The sequence below is a fragment of the Chenopodium album genome, chromosome 13, assembly GCF_948465745.1.
Source record: "Chenopodium album chromosome 13, dcCheAlbu1.1, whole genome shotgun sequence".
NCBI classification, from domain to species: Eukaryota; Viridiplantae; Streptophyta; class Magnoliopsida; order Caryophyllales; family Amaranthaceae; genus Chenopodium; species Chenopodium album.
In genome coordinates this window covers 16752863-16771458 of record NC_137846.1, presented here as the reverse complement: position 1 = coordinate 16771458, position 18596 = coordinate 16752863, and the positions used below count along the sequence as shown (strand labels likewise).

General features: G+C 32.4%; 1 protein-coding gene across 5 annotated transcripts; it reads left to right on the top strand.

Annotated features, from left to right (window-relative positions):
• Positions 1-9198: 9198 nt before the first annotated feature.
• On the top strand, positions 9199-18216 carry LOC145576420 (ras-related protein RHN1). Of its 5 annotated transcripts, none has more exons than XM_081634191.1 (8): positions 9199-9394; positions 9639-9716; positions 9832-9999; positions 13549-13597; positions 13766-13839; positions 16312-16405; positions 17619-17726; positions 17993-18216. In XM_081634191.1, exons 1-7 carry the CDS (start codon positions 9356-9358, stop codon positions 17717-17719), a joined length of 603 nt encoding a protein of 200 aa, XP_081490317.1. In that variant the 5' UTR covers positions 9199-9355; the 3' UTR covers positions 17720-17726; positions 17993-18216. The 5 variants fall into 5 exon arrangements, with proteins under 5 accessions (XP_081490317.1, XP_081490316.1, XP_081490315.1 ...); XM_081634190.1 differs by having other exon boundaries at positions 17990-18216; XM_081634189.1 differs by having other exon boundaries at positions 17619-17761.
• Positions 18217-18596: the final 380 nt, after the last annotated feature.

Here is an 18596-nt window from a genome sequence, read left to right as displayed (position 1 = left end):
TTTGTATGGTAGTAAAATAAAATTAAAATTTTTCCCGGTAGCAAAAGTGAAAATTTCCTAAAATTTATAATCCTACGTGACATACTGACGTATGAAGAAAATTTTATCCACTCCCTAATACATATATCTAGATTATGGTCCGTGCCATGCACGGTAATTTCACTACTTTTAATTAGAAAAGTAATAATATTTTTTTAATAAAAATATCATGAAAAAAATACAGTTATAATATATTTATTAACACGACTCAACCTGACTAAGAAAAAAACTAATAAATTATGAAAATTTTGATAATTGAATGAGGCTAATATTTTCATATAGCACAACAACATGACATGAAACGGACACAAAAAAAAAAAGCGGGTTTGTGTCAAGGGTTTCCGACTTGTTAATTAAACGGATCAACATGACATGACATGTTCATAAATGAGTTGGGTTAGTGTTGAAGCTTCCCAATCCGTTTGATTTCAAACCGGAACACAACACGGCATGACACGACACAGTTGTCAGCTCTAATTTAAAAATTAAAATATAAAAAGCAAAAAATAGGGAGAATATTGTAATATAAATATGGAAAATATATTAACATTAATTATTACATTTATATGATATGGTGAATATTTTGTGCAATTTTTATAGTAAGTAGTTGATAGTATACATTGACAAAAAAAATGAAAAAAAAAATAAAATAAAAAGGGGAAGTGGGTTTTAAGAGGGAAAAAACAGCACCATGAATTGACACGTGTCATTCATGGTGTCTGTTTTAGTATTATATATATATATATATATATATATATATATATATATATATATATATATATATATATATAACGTGCAATGCACGGATTTATAAAGTAAGATTTATTAATAATAAATTGTCAATTGAAATAGAGTTAATTGAAATTAACTGACTTATGTAACACTTTTTTTTTTTTTTTTGAAATTTGAATTTATTAATGTCTATCCATTTAATTCTTATTTATTAAAAGAATTTTAATAGATTTTTTTATAAAAAAAAATAGCATTTTGGAGGGAAAATCTTTCACGAAACTATGCCAAGTGTCCCCTTTAGTGATTACTTTAGTATATAGTTGTAGACATCTACTTGTGGCCTCCTGTCCCGATCGGAAGTGCTATGACGATAAATAAAACCATCTTTATGTTGGATCAACGTGAAGAATGCTTATGGACAACTGATTAAGTCATGAGAATGCAAAATAACTAGCTTGACCCTAAACAAAATGAATTAAAGTCTAATTAACTAAGCCCGATCAATAATTAGGCTTAAACCCGAGGTTAAAACCTAATTTTGATGGACTTAGAGGCGCCTAGATTAAAAATTAAAGTTGCTGCAGAAAAATCCACGTGCATCTCAATGAGTCGCGCTAGTCTGGCGCGCGCAACACATAAGGTTGCACATGACACCCAGCGCAGCCTCTAGTGATGCGCTCGTGGGAGATTCAGAATTTCATAAAAATATAAAATTGAATCTTACCATAATACCGCGCGCAAGACATTCAGTTGCGCTGCCCATAGCAGCGCATCCAAATCACTTGCACTGAGCAAGCACGCGCAACCCATTCAGATGCGCGCGACACCTACTGTGGCAGAATGCTCAAAACCCTAAACGTGTCCATTCCCTATAAATAGGGGCTTAATACGAGGCTTAAACAGACATAAATTAACCCGAAATATTGGCAGAAACTTTGTGAACTTGTGTACTATCAACCCTCTTGTTCTAAACACTCACCCCCTTTATTACTTGTTACTACGGTGGAGGCTCCCGAACAAGAAAGAGTCCATAAGTGTTCTAAACGAAGATCTAGCAAGGAAAAGTGGTAAAGTCCCGAGCACTTAGATCAATCACCTTTTCTTTTATTGTTTAAGCAACCTTTAATCAATTCATTAGTGTTGTTTGATCACCTAAAATAAACTTTTAATTAATAAATTTCACATAGTATTCTTGCGTTAATCAAAGACTGTGAATTGAATAATTAATTGTTGTTTGATCACCTAAGTCAAGGCGAATCTTGTTTATTTATTGTTCTTTTCACGAATTTGATTAAATAAGAATAACGATTTTGCAATGTAATTCCTACGTGATCAATGCTTGTAAATAAAATAAACTAACTTAGTTTTAGGTATTACGTTGCATATATTGTTTGGTGATGAAATTGTAAAAAATCAAGAGCTAGTAGAGGCCGCACTAGGGCTAGAATAGCGATTCCCCCTAAAAAGGAACGTTATTTTAGTACCCTCGCTCCTGAACTCATTTCTGGTATAAGTAGACTAATTTGGGCATGGATAAGCTTATGATTTGTGCTAAATATCCCTTGAACTTTACTTGGGAGAAAGGCATGAACGAGGTTTATGAGTTTTCCTAAAACTCATTGGCGACTCCTTACTAGTTTCCTACAAAAAAGTATAATGATAGGATCAACTCTAATTCAAGGTCCCCCAAACAGTCAGAAATTCAAATCCTAATACACCCTAATAAGTGTAAAGTCCTATGCTTTTAAAGGGCCATGGGCATAAAGGAGAAGGATCCCCTACGATGGGCACACCCTCCTTACAATAGTATAGATAGATATATAATACATGAGCACTATCTAGTTCATTCCCCATTTGGAGGCATAATAGTCTTTTCAAGTGGCATTGCAAGGGCACATGCGTCATTTGCGTTGGATGGCCAACTAACTACTGTAGAGTAATAATTGCATGAATGGATGGACAACTGTCCAAAATAACTGAACTAATGACCACGATATTTGAACATATTTACGAAAAGTGCCACCAGATTAATGAATTCGTTAATCTGGCATTTCAACTTGTATTTACCGATAATATATTGATATACATGGAGTATTAGATTAGATTATAATTATCCAAAATTAGATTAAAAACCATACGAAACTCAAGCGATTATATTTATCCAAAATTAGATTATGAACTACTCCCTCCGTCTTTTATTTACATTCTCATTTCTAAAATTACCCGAGAATCAAGGAACTTTGGGTAACCTTTAAAACCCATGATTGGAAAGTAATGTGGGAATTACAAAACATTTATTGTTGTCTTTGAATAAAACAAAGATAGAATGATATTAAATGAAGCACATGTCATCAATCCTCTTTAAAAAAAAGGACCAATCACATTTTTTGGTGAAAAATATAAGAACCAATCATATTTTAGTATAGTGCTACACATGGATTCAGAATATTTAAAATGGTGAGTGCCAAAATTATGGTTTCTGTGCCATTAATTGCAAAACAGAAAAATAATAAAAGTAATGCCAAATCACAACTATTTAGGGATAATTTGGGGATATTTGGAAAAAATTTACTTACTAAAAAGAGAAAGTAAGAATGCAATTTTGAAACACCCAAAATAGAAAGCAGGAATGTAAATAAGGGCAAAGGCTACACATAAACTTGGTTTATGTGGCCCAGGTATAAACCAATGATGTGGCATCTTATGATAGGTGTTTGGCTATGGGGCCCAAAAAAATTATTTTTAAAATATTTCATTCAAATTTCAAACTTAATTTCAAATCTAATTTTTGTTTTCAATGCACAATTAATGTACCCAAATTTCCAATCACCTCGTTCTCTCTACTCTCATTTTTTAGCTGAATTTTTTTTAGTCTTGTTTTTCTCTCTTCCCTTCTAATGTTCTTCATGTTATGAATTTATTTTATTTTTTCAAAAAAAAATTATTTTATTTTTTTTCAGTTTTTTTCTATGATTTAATTTTTTTATATTATGTTTCATGAATCAAACTTTGTGTATGTGTATAATTAATTAATAATTCTCCTCAATTTTTTTTGGATGAAATTTTTTTATGATCCGATCCAGTTTTTTTCTGTTTTCTCTCCCCTCTAATATTTTTCATGTTCTTCATGTTTTTAATTAATTTTTTTCTCCAAATTTTTTCTATAATTCAGTTTTTTATATAATATTTCACGAATCAAACATTGTTTATCTATCTAATTAGCGAAAATATATTCTCTCATTTTTTGGCTGAAATTTTTGTGTGTAGTCTGATTTTTTTGTCTTTTCAAATGTTCTTCGTCATGTTCTTCTATATTTTATGTAAAAATTAGTTCTTCATCTTTGCTTACAGATTTTTTTTTTCCAGAAATTGATATGAATGTACAATGTTTCGTTGTACAATTTTGATTTTTTTTTTGTATGAATCTTATAATCAATGTCGGAAATGTGTGTATTAAAATTATTCATACATTAGCTTCATTTTATTGAATTTTCAGATTATTAAATTGGGTAGAAGACAAATTTTGTTGTATTTTCATCCCATTTCAATCAAGTCATACATTAGCTTCATTTTATTGAATTTTCATATTATTAAATTGGTTAGAAGAAAAATTTTGTTGTATTTTCATCCCATTTCAATCAAGTTGTATTATATTATGTGAATTGGAATATCGTTATTTCCAATGTTCTTCAACTTTCCCAGATTTTAACATTGAAATATAAAATTTCGACAAGTTAGATTATTGATCAGTAACAGGAGATGGACAATGGGTTATTCACAATGGTAACACATTAAAATCCTTGAATTATCTCAGTAACAAATTAATAAGAAATTAATATTCATTTTAGTTACAAACATCAAGCTTTCCAATTCATCATGAAACGTTTGGAGTTAATTAAATGATAATAAAATAATTGTGATTAAAAGAAAGGGAATAAAAGAGTTAAGTCTTATTAATTAAAAACGGGTTGTAACAATTGTAAGTTTGTAATTTATTTAGTAACAACAATCATTTTAATAGTATTTAAGAACTATATTACAGTAACAACAATTATGTAAATTGTATTCAAAACTTATATTATAGTTTGTAAATAATGGTTGTGTATACTATACAAATATAAAGATGTTAACATGGTGAATATCTCGCAAGTTGGGTATTGATATGTTTTAAAACTTTTACTTATTTTGCATTTTTAAATCCTAAATTTCGAAATTTCCTTACAATAAGTAAACAAAATTTTGAATATTTTAAGTTTCATTATTAAATTGTTTTAAAACTTTTTTACCGATTTTGCATTTTTAAATCTTTTTTTTGACAAAATGATATATTTATTAGTAACCGATAACTATTATTTGTATTCTAAATGTATTTTATTTTAATTCTCTACCATTTTATTTTAACCCTTCACTATTTTATTTTAGCCCAACTCAAGTGCTATCATTAGTATTAGGTGTTTCAAGCAAACATTAATTATTTCAATAATTATAACTTAATAATAAATGATTATCATAATCTAACTTTTTGGTAAAACAATTGATCAAGTGTAATATTATAATTGTTATGCCTTATAAAAATCAATTATTATCTATTATTAATATTAAGGAGTGTAATTTTACTTTTTGATAAAACAATTGATCAAGATTTAGTTGTTGTATTATTATAAAGGAGCATCATGGATCCAGAGTTAGGGCCTTTTCTCTTCAGCTTAATTTCAGTTCAGTTCAGTTCAGTTCCTAATTTCCTTTTTATCATAAAATGTTCATTTTATCTTTATTCTATGCAGGTCAGTTCAACTCAGCTCCAATTAGTTCAATTCATTAAATCAAAACAGGCCTTTAGTATATGTGTACATTACAAGTTTAATATTGTATCTTGGAATAATCCACTATCTAATATTAAGGATTAAGATCATGTTAGTATTGCAAACAATAATGGATGAATGGTTTATTATTGAATACAGTTAATAATCTTCTTATTACACGATGAGAAACAGGATAATAAAACGAAGATTAGTTATAGATCTTCTTACATAGTAAATATTATAAATATGTAATTTGAAACTTATAATTTGTTTCACATAATGCTATATTTATTAGTAATTGATAACTACTTTTTGTATGCCAAATGTTATTTATTTTAACACCGTGCTATTTGATTTTAATTCTTCACTATGTCATTTAATCCTTCCAATTTAAGTTTGGTCATTTTAATTGCGTGGTTGAACGTTGAAGCAAAAATTGAGTATTTCAAGAGTTACTCCTTACTTTGTAAATATTTATTTTAACATAATACCATTTTTTTTTGTAAAATAATTGATCGTGATTTACTCGATTAATAATTGTAGTATCTTATAATTAACAATTATCTAATGTTAATAGTTAAGACCACCTCTACACTGTACAAGCAGTCTCTTAGCTAAAGAGACCGCCTCTAAGGCATTTTTGGACGGGTCTTTTTGACCATTTTTGTAGTAGTCTAAGCAACATGTATAATTTCACTTTTTAAAAATAACAATTGATCATGAGTTATTGTTATGAATCCTTCGTTTAAAATAATTTTCTAACTTAGAATCTTTTGTTCAATAAAAGTGAGGGAAATTTTTTGAAATAAAGTAAATTACACATTTAAAGGTAGAATACCAAAAAATAAAGTGTATGTCAAATGAAATTTTTTGACATGCTATTTTAAAGGTAGAATACAAAACTGTAGTAAGGTTAAAATTATCCAACTATTTAACATTTTTGAAAATATATCGATATGGATGTCTTTAAAAGGAGCAGTTAAAAAGAATTTCATTGGTGTTTTTTTTAATAATTTTTTGATTTGTAGTTTAATAAACATTACCAAATGATATATTATTCAATTTTTGTAAAAAATCTCTCTCCTCATTAATGACTCTGATTAGGACATTATTATTTCTAGTATTAAATTCTATTTATTAGTATAATAATATAATTGTTTAGTAACACAGTATTGAAATTAGTATGCAATAAATGTAGTTTGACGCCTAACTTTTTTCTCCCGCTCAACCTTGTATTTAGGCGCCTAAACCCAAATAATTTCCCCTCCCCCCATTTTTCCCTCTTTTTTTTTTTTTTTTTTTTTTTTGGCTAGCAATGACATGGCAACTTCTTATTGGAAGTTTATGTCTACCCCACATAAACCAAGTTTATGTGTAGCATCTCTCGTAAATAAAGGACATAGGGAGTACTCCGTAATCCGTACTTGATTATATTTGCTAAAAGGTAAGGTAAAATACAATCCCTGAACTTTGGTATTTGTAGCATTTTAGTCCCTCAACTTTTAAATAAGGCAAAATGGTCCCTCAAAACACCAATGAATCACTTTTCAGGTACAAAGTAGCTAACTAAGCATAGTTTGGGGACAATAGTGTACATGTGGTAATAAATTTAATGATTTAAAAAACAAAGTTTAGGGACTTTCAACTGATGAGTAGGAATTAATTAAATTAGAAATAAAAGTTTAGGGACCTATAAGGTGAGGTGACTAATGTAATTATTATAGACCAAAGTTTAGGGATCTACAGGGACACATGACACTTCCATGCAAGAGTGATTATAAGTTTTAACCCATAAATGTAATTTAGTTCCATTAATCTAATTTGATTTCAACAAAACCAAATTAATTTTTGTAAAAATTATTAACTTTATAAAAATATATAAGTGAAAGCTATTTTAAGTGTGAAATTCATGGTCACAATTTACTTTCTCTCACTAAAATATGTTAAGAAATCTCGCTAAAATCTAGCTATAATACGAAATTTGTTTGTGAAAGAAAAAATCCTTTTTTATTCTTACTCATTCAGCTAAACACGGTACATTTAGTTAATAATCTAGGACAATTATTATTTTCTCCTAGAAATTAACACAAGATAAAAAAAAACCCCCTAAAAATTGTCACAAAAAATACCCAAAATAATTGAAAATCATTTAGAACATAAACACAGAGGGGAACAAAAAAAAAAAAACTTCAAAATTCACATACAAAAACCCAAAAAAAATTGAAACCCTTTTAGAAAATAAACACATGAAAATAAATTGTCATTTTGAAAGAAATAAAGTGGGGTGGTATTATTTTTTATTCTAGTTTTCAATCTTTTTCATATTTTTATTTAGTTTTATATTACAAAGTTTGGGTTTTGTCTTACTCACTCACTTTAAAAACACATTACATTTTTTTTATTTAATTTTTTTTTTGGTGTGTGAAATATATAAGGGGTAAGGACTTATGATTTGAGGATGTGTGGTTAATGATTTTAGTTGAGATATATTGTAAAATAATTGATTATGAAACAAAGGGTAAGAAGAAAAGAAATAATAAAAAATAACAAATATATCATGATTATAAATTTACTTTATAAATATTTAATTGGTAAAAAAGAACTCAATTTATAAATCCCCAAGCTTTAATTTAGTTTATATTTAATTTAATTAATTGACTTGTGATTCCCAAGTCCTTAAACTTTTGCTTAAAAAAAAAATAAAAATAAATTACACATCATATTAAATGGTCCCTAAACCTCGATTTATTGGCTTGGAAGTCCCTAAACTTTGTTGACTAAACTTTGCCTCCACCAGAAATGGTAAGGCTTAGGTGGTTGAGGGAACATTTTGCCTCATTTGAAAGTTGAGGGACTAAAATGCTACAAATACCAAAGTTTAAGGACTGTATTTTACCTTAACTCTATTTGCTCAATTACTCCGTATTAAATTCGTGTATGGTAGAAAAAATTGGTACATACAACTTGACAAAGTAGTCGGAGCAAGACTAGGAGCAAATTTAGCCCCGAGTCTTAAGACTTGGATGTGACATCATTTTTTGTGGTCCTCATTGAAAATGATGTCATCAAATTCTTTTTAAGACTCATTAAGTCTTTCACAAATTTATCACTTTAGCCCTAAAACTCAAATATATGACATTTTATATGTTGAAAAGTGTAAAATAATAAAAGATAATAAAAATAAAGTGAGGTGAGTCCCAATCTCAAGTCTTAAGTTGAGTTTTGGAATTTCAAGACTCAATTTGAGACTTGTTTTGAGATTTAAGAAAAAAATATGAAAAGTCTTAAACATAAACTTAGGGCCTGTTCATATTTACTGAATTGAGCTGAACTGAATTGAACTGAACTGATTGGAGCTGAACTGAACTGAACTGATTGGAACTGAACTGAACTGAATTGAGCTGAAATGAATATTTTATGTGAGAGGGAAATTAAGAGCTGAACTGAACTGAACTGAACTGATTGGAACTGAGCTGAACTGATTGGAGCTGAACTGAACTGAACTGAACTAAAATTAAGTAAATGTGAACAGGCCCTTAAGATGATAATGTCCCCTAAAATCTTTAACACTTGAGGCTAAACTTGCTCTTCAAAACCGTAATTTGGGTCAGAGTTAAAACGTGTCCATCTTCAAAATTACTACGCAGAAACTTCCAACTTCTCTCAACAAACAAAAGTCATCTTCTTCCTTTCGCCCTAATTCCCCAATTTTTCTCTCTCCTCTTTCCAGAATCTCATCATTCATCTTTCTACTTTTCCTTTGATCTCATCGATTTCCTCTTATGGCGACTACTGGACACAACAATCTCAATGCTAAATTGGTATTACTCTTTTCCTTAATTTCTGTTTTTTTTTTTTTTTTAATTTTTTTTATTTATTATTATTATTATTATTATTATTTTTTTATTCAATTTAATTTTTATTCTACTTTTCTTGCAATCTGCAATTTTAGGTTTTCGATGCTCCGATCTTTGAAATTCAGTTATTTTCTTCGTTTTTAGTGATTATTATTGTTTTATTATTATTATTAAATCGATTAAACATTGATTTTGTTCTGAATTTTAGGTACTTCTCGGTGATATGGGAGCTGGAAAATCCAGCGTTGTTCTTCGGTTCGTTAAAGGTCAATTCCTCGAATTTCAGGTAAAATTAAGGGTTTTTCTTTTGTTTAAATTTTGTTAGTTTTTAATATGAAGTGGTAAATTTCAATTTCAACTGATAATTCCTATTTACTGATTGCATTAATTTTTTTGCGCAGGAATCGACGATCGGAGCAGCGTTTTTCTCGCAGACGTTAGCAGTAAATGACGCCACTGTGAAGTTTGAGATATGGGATACTGCTGGTCAAGAAAGGTACCACAGTTTGGCTCCTATGTATTACAGGGGTGCTGCCGCTGCGATCATAGTATACGACATTACTACCCAGGTACTTAATTTATCTCCCTTTGTACTTGTATCGATTACATTGCTTTTTCGATGATTTCAAAGAGTCGGCTCAGTTAGTGATGTAGACGGGATTTGGTCCTATGTAAGTTTTGGGTGGTAGGTACTTTATTTAAGACGTTAACCAACTAAGCTAGTTAGTTTGTGCAAAATTTAGACCATAGTGGTGAAAGAGGAAATGTCTGGACTGTTTTGAGTGTGATATCCATGTTGCATGGGATGTATATGGTTTGGAGCTTTATAATAGTAGTATGTGAGAAGAAGTTGGTCTGTGATACTGTTTAGATGTTGGGGCATATATGATGTCATTAGTATTTTTTTTTATTGATGCAATACTCAGAGGATGTCATTGGATTTTTGGGTGATGTACTTTGAATGTATGGTTGTCTTGTGTTGATTTATACTCCCTATAAGAATAGGCAATGAAGTTATCAAAGTGTTTAGACGTGGGCATTAGTGTGGAAAAGTCGATGTGTGATTTACTACTTCCAGTGAAGTGAAAGAGTTGTCACCTTCAAAGAAGAATTTTGAGGAATTGTGTTTATTTTCATATCCTTAAATTTAACTCCATGACTCAGTAGTTGGCTGGAAAATTGTGCTGTTTAAACCTTGTAGTCATTGGGCTTCCGTATTTTGAAACCCTGTTTGGTTGAGAGGAATTGGGAGGAAAAGAAAATAAAGGAAAAATATGGAATCGTTGATTTGATTTAAAAATTAAATGGAATTTAATAAGAATATGAAGGGAAATGGAAGAAAAGCTCCGTTTACGAAATCTTTCGTTTCCTTTCCTCCCAAAATTGGAAGAATTCAAGAGGAGAAAAAGAAAATAAATATATCAAGCAATGTTATTAAAATCGCGATTCGGATCATAGCATCGTACGATTCTACGATCCCAATCCACCCAAACGATTTAAATCGTCGGTAGAATTGCTCTCCGGTAGAATCGTTCATAGAATCGTGCCGATTCCACGATTCTACATTTCTACCGATTCTACATTTCTACCGATTCAAAATCTGATTATGTGAAACCCGTAACTTTTTATTGAGAAGTCAATATTGGACTTATAATACTACTTCCATTAACAATTATTTGCAACAAAGGGGGGTAGCACGGACTCTTAGGCAAAAGTTTTTAATCGTGATTATTGAAATACAAGGACATTACTTAAGTGTTTATCCAATTAAAAAAAAAAAATTCCCACAATTAACAAAACCACCAAACTCAGCACCTAGAATCACCACCACTACCATTGAAACCCAGAAGCCACCACCGAAAACCACCACCACCACCACCACCACCAAAACCCGGAACCCACCACCCCAAAACCCAGAAACCAACAAACCCACCACCACGAAACCCAGAATCTACCGATTAATCCACCACCACCACGAAACCCAAAACCCTCCAATTAAACCACCACCACGAAACCCAAAACCCTCCAATTAAACCACCACCACCGAAACCCAGGCCAGAACCCACCGAACCCACCACCACAAAATCCAGAAGCCGATGAACCCACCACCACGAAACCCAGAAGCCGACGAACCCGCCACCACGAAACCCACAATCCACCAATTAATCCACCACCCCGAAACCCAGAACCCACCAATTAAACCACCGAAACCCAGAACCCACCGAACCCACCACCACGAAACCCAGAACCCGCCGAACCCACCACCACGAAACCCAAAACCCACCAATTAATCCACACCACCACGAAAGTCAGAACCCACCAATTAATCCACCACCACGAAACCCAACACCACGCCACCCACTACCCTACGAAACCCAACACCGCGCCACCCACCACGCCCACGAAATCCATAGCCGACCACCTCCAGATCTGGACAGAATACGGGGAAGATGAAGGAGAGTGAGATTTTGATGATGAAGGAGGATAAAGAAATTTGATGATGAAGATGAATGTTAGTAGATTTTGATGATGAAGGAGGATAGAGATTTGATTTTTTTTTTTTTTAGAGATCTGATTTTTTTTTTTTTTTTTTTTTTTTTTTTTTTTTTTTTTTTTTTTTAAAGATTAGATGAGTTTAGTTGGTTAAAATAGAGTATAGTTAGTTAAACGATTAATGGAGTAAGTTGGTTAAGTGAGGGTAGTTTGGTTATTTCTTAAAAAAAACTTACTAAAAGAGGAAAAAGAAAAACATTTGTTACACATAATAGATAGCATCCGTTTATAGCAAATGTTGCAAGTAACTGTTAACGGAGGTAGTATATCGTTGGAAAGCTCTCGAGGTCTACTTTAATACAATTTGTCCCATACTTGTATGATTTACACATTTTATGTAATAGCCTATAGAGTTTATGTGTGTCATAGTTGAGCCTAACTCTAGTCAATAATGACGTATATATTATTCAATATAATCATAATTAAGCTTATGAAATATCGATTCATCTGTTTAAAATTTGTGGGCAAAAGAATATATTCATGAGTCTTATGCACTCAATTTTAGGCATATTAAAAACACCTTTATTACATGAGTTTGTTGTACTTGTCATTCTTTAGTTATTTCTTTGAAATGAACTTACTTGACACTTAGTATTCTATTATCATCGTAATTTTTATTATGGAAAACAATTTTAGGAGTCAACAACGTTATTGTTTTTCATAATTTATCAAAAATTCTCTCTTACTCTCGTGATTAAAAATATATACCAACATTATGACTTTATAGTGTATTGTTTGAGTTTTGGGTGTGTGAAATTACTTCTAAATTTATTTTATGTTTGTATTTTCGATATTATGTTATCAACAATATATATTATTATCATTCTCATTGCTGGAAAATTATGTATTTAGTTATTTAGTTACATTTTGAAACCCAAATTTTCAATTTTGTAGAATTGTACGATTCTACGATTTGATTTTAACGTTTCGATTCTACCATGCTCACCGATCCAATGTAAAATCCCAATTCTGATAACAGATTAAAATTAGTTTTCTCTTCCTTTCCTTCCTTTGCTAATATTATACCAAACAATAGATTCCTTTCTTTTCCGCTCCTTTACTAATATGTGGAGTTTTGCTGTGCCCTTGTCATATTAATGATGTAATGGAAAAATGAAAGCAATCATAGTGAGACGTGTCAACCCTTCTGTCATGTTTATTGAGGTTACTGGAGGATAGGGATTCTGTTTTTCTTTAATGCAAAATTGTTACCGTAGATTGTGTGAGGATTCTTCAAAGCATCCAAAAGTTGCTCTCATATCATCTTTGGTTTGGGGGATTTGTCCGTTATGTCTGTGAGCTCCATTGGGGTGATTTTTATATGTATTCTATGTAGTAAAATGTATATTGATTGACTTATTCTTTTGCTAATATCTTGTTCAATTCCCAAGTATGACATATTTGTATAACTTAAAGTTACACTATGTGCTTCTGTGAGAAGGTTGTGGATTTTGTTAAATTATAATTTTTCCCCCCAATTTATGTAATTTATTATTATTCTTTCTTAATTTTTCATCCAGAGTGTCGCATTTATTGAGTTATTTTTTTTGTAAAATTTGTTTCAGGAGTCTTTTTCTCGTGCTAAGAAATGGGTACAAGAACTTCAGAAGCAAGGTATGTGCAGCCTGGTCACATTTAGTATTTAGTTTCTGGTTTTATTTTCTTGTACCAAGAATTGATAAAATCCATTGCTTATTATCTGAATTCTTGGAGTGTTTGCTATACATTAAGAACTTCTAACTGTTAAGGTCTATACTCTATACTGATTGTTTATTACACCAGGGAATCCAAATATGGTAATGGCACTTGCAGGGAACAAAGCTGATTTAGAAGAAAAGAGGGTTGTTTCAGCTGAAGTAAGTGTGACACTGCTTACTAGATTATGCGACTTTTTATTGTACCTTATATTTCAATTTCTTTTTTAACTCCTAGATTTCAGTTGTTGTCACTGTTAACCCCCCCCCCCCCCCCCCCCCCCTTCCCCTCTTTTTATTTGTTTAATGAGAAAAATTATCTCTGCCAGTCTAGATTGGTTGTTATTTGGAAATAAAGCTAGCTGTGGGTTGACCCTCATCCTCCTTGTGATTTCACTGTGCAGTAATGCTCTTGATCTCTGTTACAGCTGAAGAAATCTGACCTGATCTTTTGTGGTTGGTTAGAATCAGAGGTCTCTTTTGTAAAATGTATCATTTCTAGGGGTTACTATTTGTCGTCAAGAAATTGCCATTTTACCCTAATTAAATTCTACCAACACCCTTTTTAACTCTTTTACTTTCACTTTCTCTTTCCAATGACCACCGGTACCGCCCATAGCCATCGGTAATTTGAGTTAGCCGATGCCACTAGCAGCCAACAGCTTGCCGCGCCACACCACCGGAAAGTACATAGAATACTGATTAGAATATAAAGATGTAAAAAAACATGCTCATGGTTTATGTGCCCAACCATGTGCCTATATGTACTTTCTAGCAATAAAAAAAACTTCACTAACAATGAAAGTTCATCTTCCCCGCCCAACACCTTTGAGATGTGTGCGAAGTTGCGAACTGTTGCCTCATTGGTAACCACCAGATTAACAATCGGAGAGTTGGATTGTGTCGGATTAAGGCCATAATAGGTGTCAGTGGTGTGGCTTGGGTGGATGGTGTTTGTGATGATGGTGGTGGTGGTGGTTTGGAATTTGGATGTTAGTGGTGGCTAAGTAAAAGTGGGAGGGGGAACAGGTGAAGAGTCGAATGGGATTTTCAAGTAAATTAAAAATAAACCACAGGCCTTTCAGTCATTACGTATGGCTGCATGACTAATATTTTGGCAGCAAATAGCAATTCATTATTTCTATTGAATTCAATTATAACTCTTTCCATGGTCTTGGAAGGCAATGAATTGAGTGTTGCAGGTTTGGCTTGTGGGTTGAAAATGTTAAGACCTTTTAATTGACTATCTCTAGCCCTTCAGCCTCAATGTGTTTGTTTACCTTTCTACACTATTTTAAGTTGGCATTTTCTGTATATGCATATGCAGTCAATCAGATTTCTCTGTTCTCACTACATGGACATTCTATTGGCTCTATTTCATTCGTTTTTAACACTCGATATATGTGAAGAACGATAGACAAATACTTTGGGATGGAAGGAGTACACGAACTTAATAATATAGGATTTGGAGTTGTATATATTGCTGCCTGCTAGGTTGTTGTTTATTCATTGTGATATATTATTGTGCTGCTGTGCTTCTTACTTGGCTTCTGTCTTCGCTTGCTTGATCGGATGATGGTTGACTGTCGGGAGTGATGGAAGAATAATTAATGGTGTCTCAGACTTACCGTTACCTTTTGCTATTGAAAAACAAGACTTTTCAAAGAATTGTGGTAGTTATTTCCCTGTTAATTTCATTTGAATAAATCAAGTCCCACTAAAAAGTGCTAGATGCCGAGAGATGCTGTATTCTAGAAATGGGTTTTAGTAAAACATATGCAGTTGATTATTTGGCGTAGATACCCCTTCTAGATGAAAAATAATTGGATATATTACGACTTCTTGAGTTCTCCCCATAAATTTAATTTAAGATGTGCAGCTATGCTACAGAAAATATGTACCATAATTATTCTGTTGTCTGGAATCTATTGTCGGTGATAGGCTTTCTTAGGTAATTGAAGGATTTAGCGTTTAGTCTGCTTGCTACTATCTGATTCGTGATTAGCTCTATGGTGTGTTCAGGAAACTGTGTAAAATTGACTTTGATTAAGTTCTTGGCTTCTTGCATCTCTCTTGAATAGTCAAGGGCTCTTGCTGATTATATAACTATATCTTTCCCTCCTGTTCTATTCTTTTTCTTACTTTCCTGTTGTACTATTGAGTTGGATTTACATGTGTCCTTGACTTATTTGATGTTGCTGCCTATGTAGTATGCATCCACTAGACAACAATGAGGCCACACTTCTCAGTCTCATGTTGCTCTTCAACTTTCTTGACGTATAATGATTGTATATTATGTGACCTATTTGGTCTGGTTTAAAGATTAGTCTTTCTGCTTCTCTCTCTCTCTCTCTTCCCCCTCTCTTTTGGGTTGGAATTATTATATATTTGGAATCCAAAGAAAAGGTAACATGTAGAAAGTTATCCCAACTTAAGTTACCTGGCTTACTTAAACTTTTCAAATGTGTTGGACTTAGATAAGTCTGTCTAGTTTTTGGTACTCGTAGGTTTCAAGGTATCTGTGTCTGTGTCAGACATTTTAGTGGAGTTTGAGCAATATAAATCTACATTGAATAGTTTAATTTTTTGAAAATTGTGATTAATAAATACAAGCATGTTTGATGATTTTTGCAGGAGGCACGTACATATGCTGAAGAAAATGGTCTCTTCTTTATGGAAACATCAGCGAAAACAGCTCAGAATGTTAATGAGATATTCTATGAAATAGGTGCGCACCAGATATTTTGTACTTCTAAATATATTTTATGTGGTTGTGATTTTGTCATGTACAGGCCAATTTGTTAAAGTTGAATATATAGGTGGATAGTAATTGTTGGTTAATTATTTGGAAAAAGCCTGCAACGGCTGCTTGAAAATTGGTTCTTTTTGCATTTTATAAAATGATTTGTCGGAAATCAGTGTGCATGAATTAATAGTTTTCTGTAAGGAATAGTTTATTGATGGCAGTCTGGCATTGAAAGGCGTGTACTTCACAGGGCAACTGCTCTGTTGCATCTGATATGATACTTTATCTTTGCATATTGCAATTTTATTATGAGGAAGACTTTGTTGATGAAGGTGAAAAAGATCACTTCACAGAGCAAACTATATGGAATTGTGGGGACAACCTTATTAAGTAATTGTGAGGCACGTGGTAATTTACTAATTTATTACCGAAGGTTTGTGCATCCGACTCTACGAACCAGTTTTCTGGCTGAATATCTTAAACTACCTGGACCTGCCTTTGTCTAGCCCTTAGTCTTTTGTTAGAATTGTTTACCTCCTGCATCTGCCTTGACTTACTTCTGTAGAAGCTTTAGCATATTATAAGATTTTAATCTTCTTTTTCACTTCCTAGTCATATCTTGGAAATTCATGTTCTGCAAGGATTTATATAGCATACTCGTGCTATCTAGCGTACACCACTATTTTGATGTTGCCAATTGTGGATTTTGTTACTTTTAATATTTGTACACCACTAGTAAAGTTTAGAAAGCAACACTTGTCATGGAAGTTGCTATTCTCATACATGTGGCCTAAGAAGCACTAAAACTTCTGGGACCTGAGGTTTCCTTATTTCCTGTACCCCATCGTTCCTTTGTTAATGAAGCCCTGGAATGGTTGGGGACTTGGGGGTTGAGGTTTTCTTGTTTCCAAGACATTTTCATTTCCAAAGCCCAAATCGTTTCTGTGATACATAGTGTTGACAGTGTCTTTAGTAGTTATGGCTCTTATGAAGTTATATTTTGCTGCCTTAGAGCTTTTTAGGTCAATAATTTGATCCAACTAGCCAAGTTCAGAAAGCAGCTCTTACTACTTAATGTTGTTATTTTCATATTTGTGTGTGTGCTTTTACAAGTATTGGTTGTGTTGAAGTTGTTTATAGCTGTCTTGGAATGATGCTAATTATTCCTGATCTAATTTTCATCCCTCTAAAACAGCCAAAAGATTACCAAGGGCCCAAGCGCCACAGAATCCAGCTGGAATGGTTCTTGTTGACCGGCAGGGGGATGCAGCCAGAGCTTCATCATGCTGTTCTTAAGTATTCTGTACCAAGCTTTGCTTCGTCTATGATGTTCATATGGTGAAATATTATTTTTCAGCTGATGACTATGAATTATTGAATTGCTTTCTAAATTCTGAGATGCCTGTACAAATTGCTATGCTAACATTTCTTGTGGATATGCCTACGCTGTTTGAAATCTATTCATTTACTTGCTTAATAACAGTTTCTAATATTCTTTCCTTATGGGATGTCTATACATGGTTTCTATGTCTATAGCCGTAAATGAAGTGAGGGTTTTTCTTTTAGCAGGAACAGGTCTGTTTCAGAGTAGGAGAGGTGACAAGAATTCCAGGGCTGCTGTTGAGTGGATTATATATATGCGTAGCTGTTGTTTCGTTTGTGTCCGTGTAATTTGTAAATTTGGCGTGATTGAATCTGTTTTTATTGTTACTGCACAAATTTCATCATAGCTGTTTTTGTATGAAGATTAATGGCTTGTTTAATGAAGAAATCAAGTCATAATTGTGGACCGCCTGGAGTTTCACATTTACTGCTTGTGATTCAATCTCTTCCCAGTTTAATTTTAGAATTTTACTTTTTTTTCCCCTTCTGTTAAAGTCCGAGTAACAGCCCCAACAGGAGGAACTAAGGACTTCATTGCGAGTAATATCCCATTCAGGCTAGGTTTAGTTGAGGCTGCAGTAAAGAGGGTTAAAAATTTAAAGGCGATAAGTTAGAAGGGGAAAAGAATGACCAGAGGGCATAAGAGGTGCATTCAGGTCACTTTACTAGCAAGGTGGCCACGATCCCTCCTATCCGTTTGTCTAATAACTGGCGTCATTATGCATGTGAGTATCATCCATAATGATAGCGACCCAATTCATAACAGAACTTTAACTTAATATGGAACTAT

Excerpts from the sequence above, each read along its gene's own strand:
- LOC145576420 (XM_081634191.1), top strand. The coding sequence starts at position 9,356 with ATGGCGACTACTGGACACAACAATCTCAATGCTAAATTG. Across the intron at positions 9,395-9,638 it reads ACAATCTCAATGCTAAATTG|GTACTTCTCGGTGATATGGG; the intron begins GTATTACTCTTT and ends TCTGAATTTTAG. Across the intron at positions 9,717-9,831 it reads GTCAATTCCTCGAATTTCAG|GAATCGACGATCGGAGCAGC; the intron begins GTAAAATTAAGG and ends TTTTTTGCGCAG.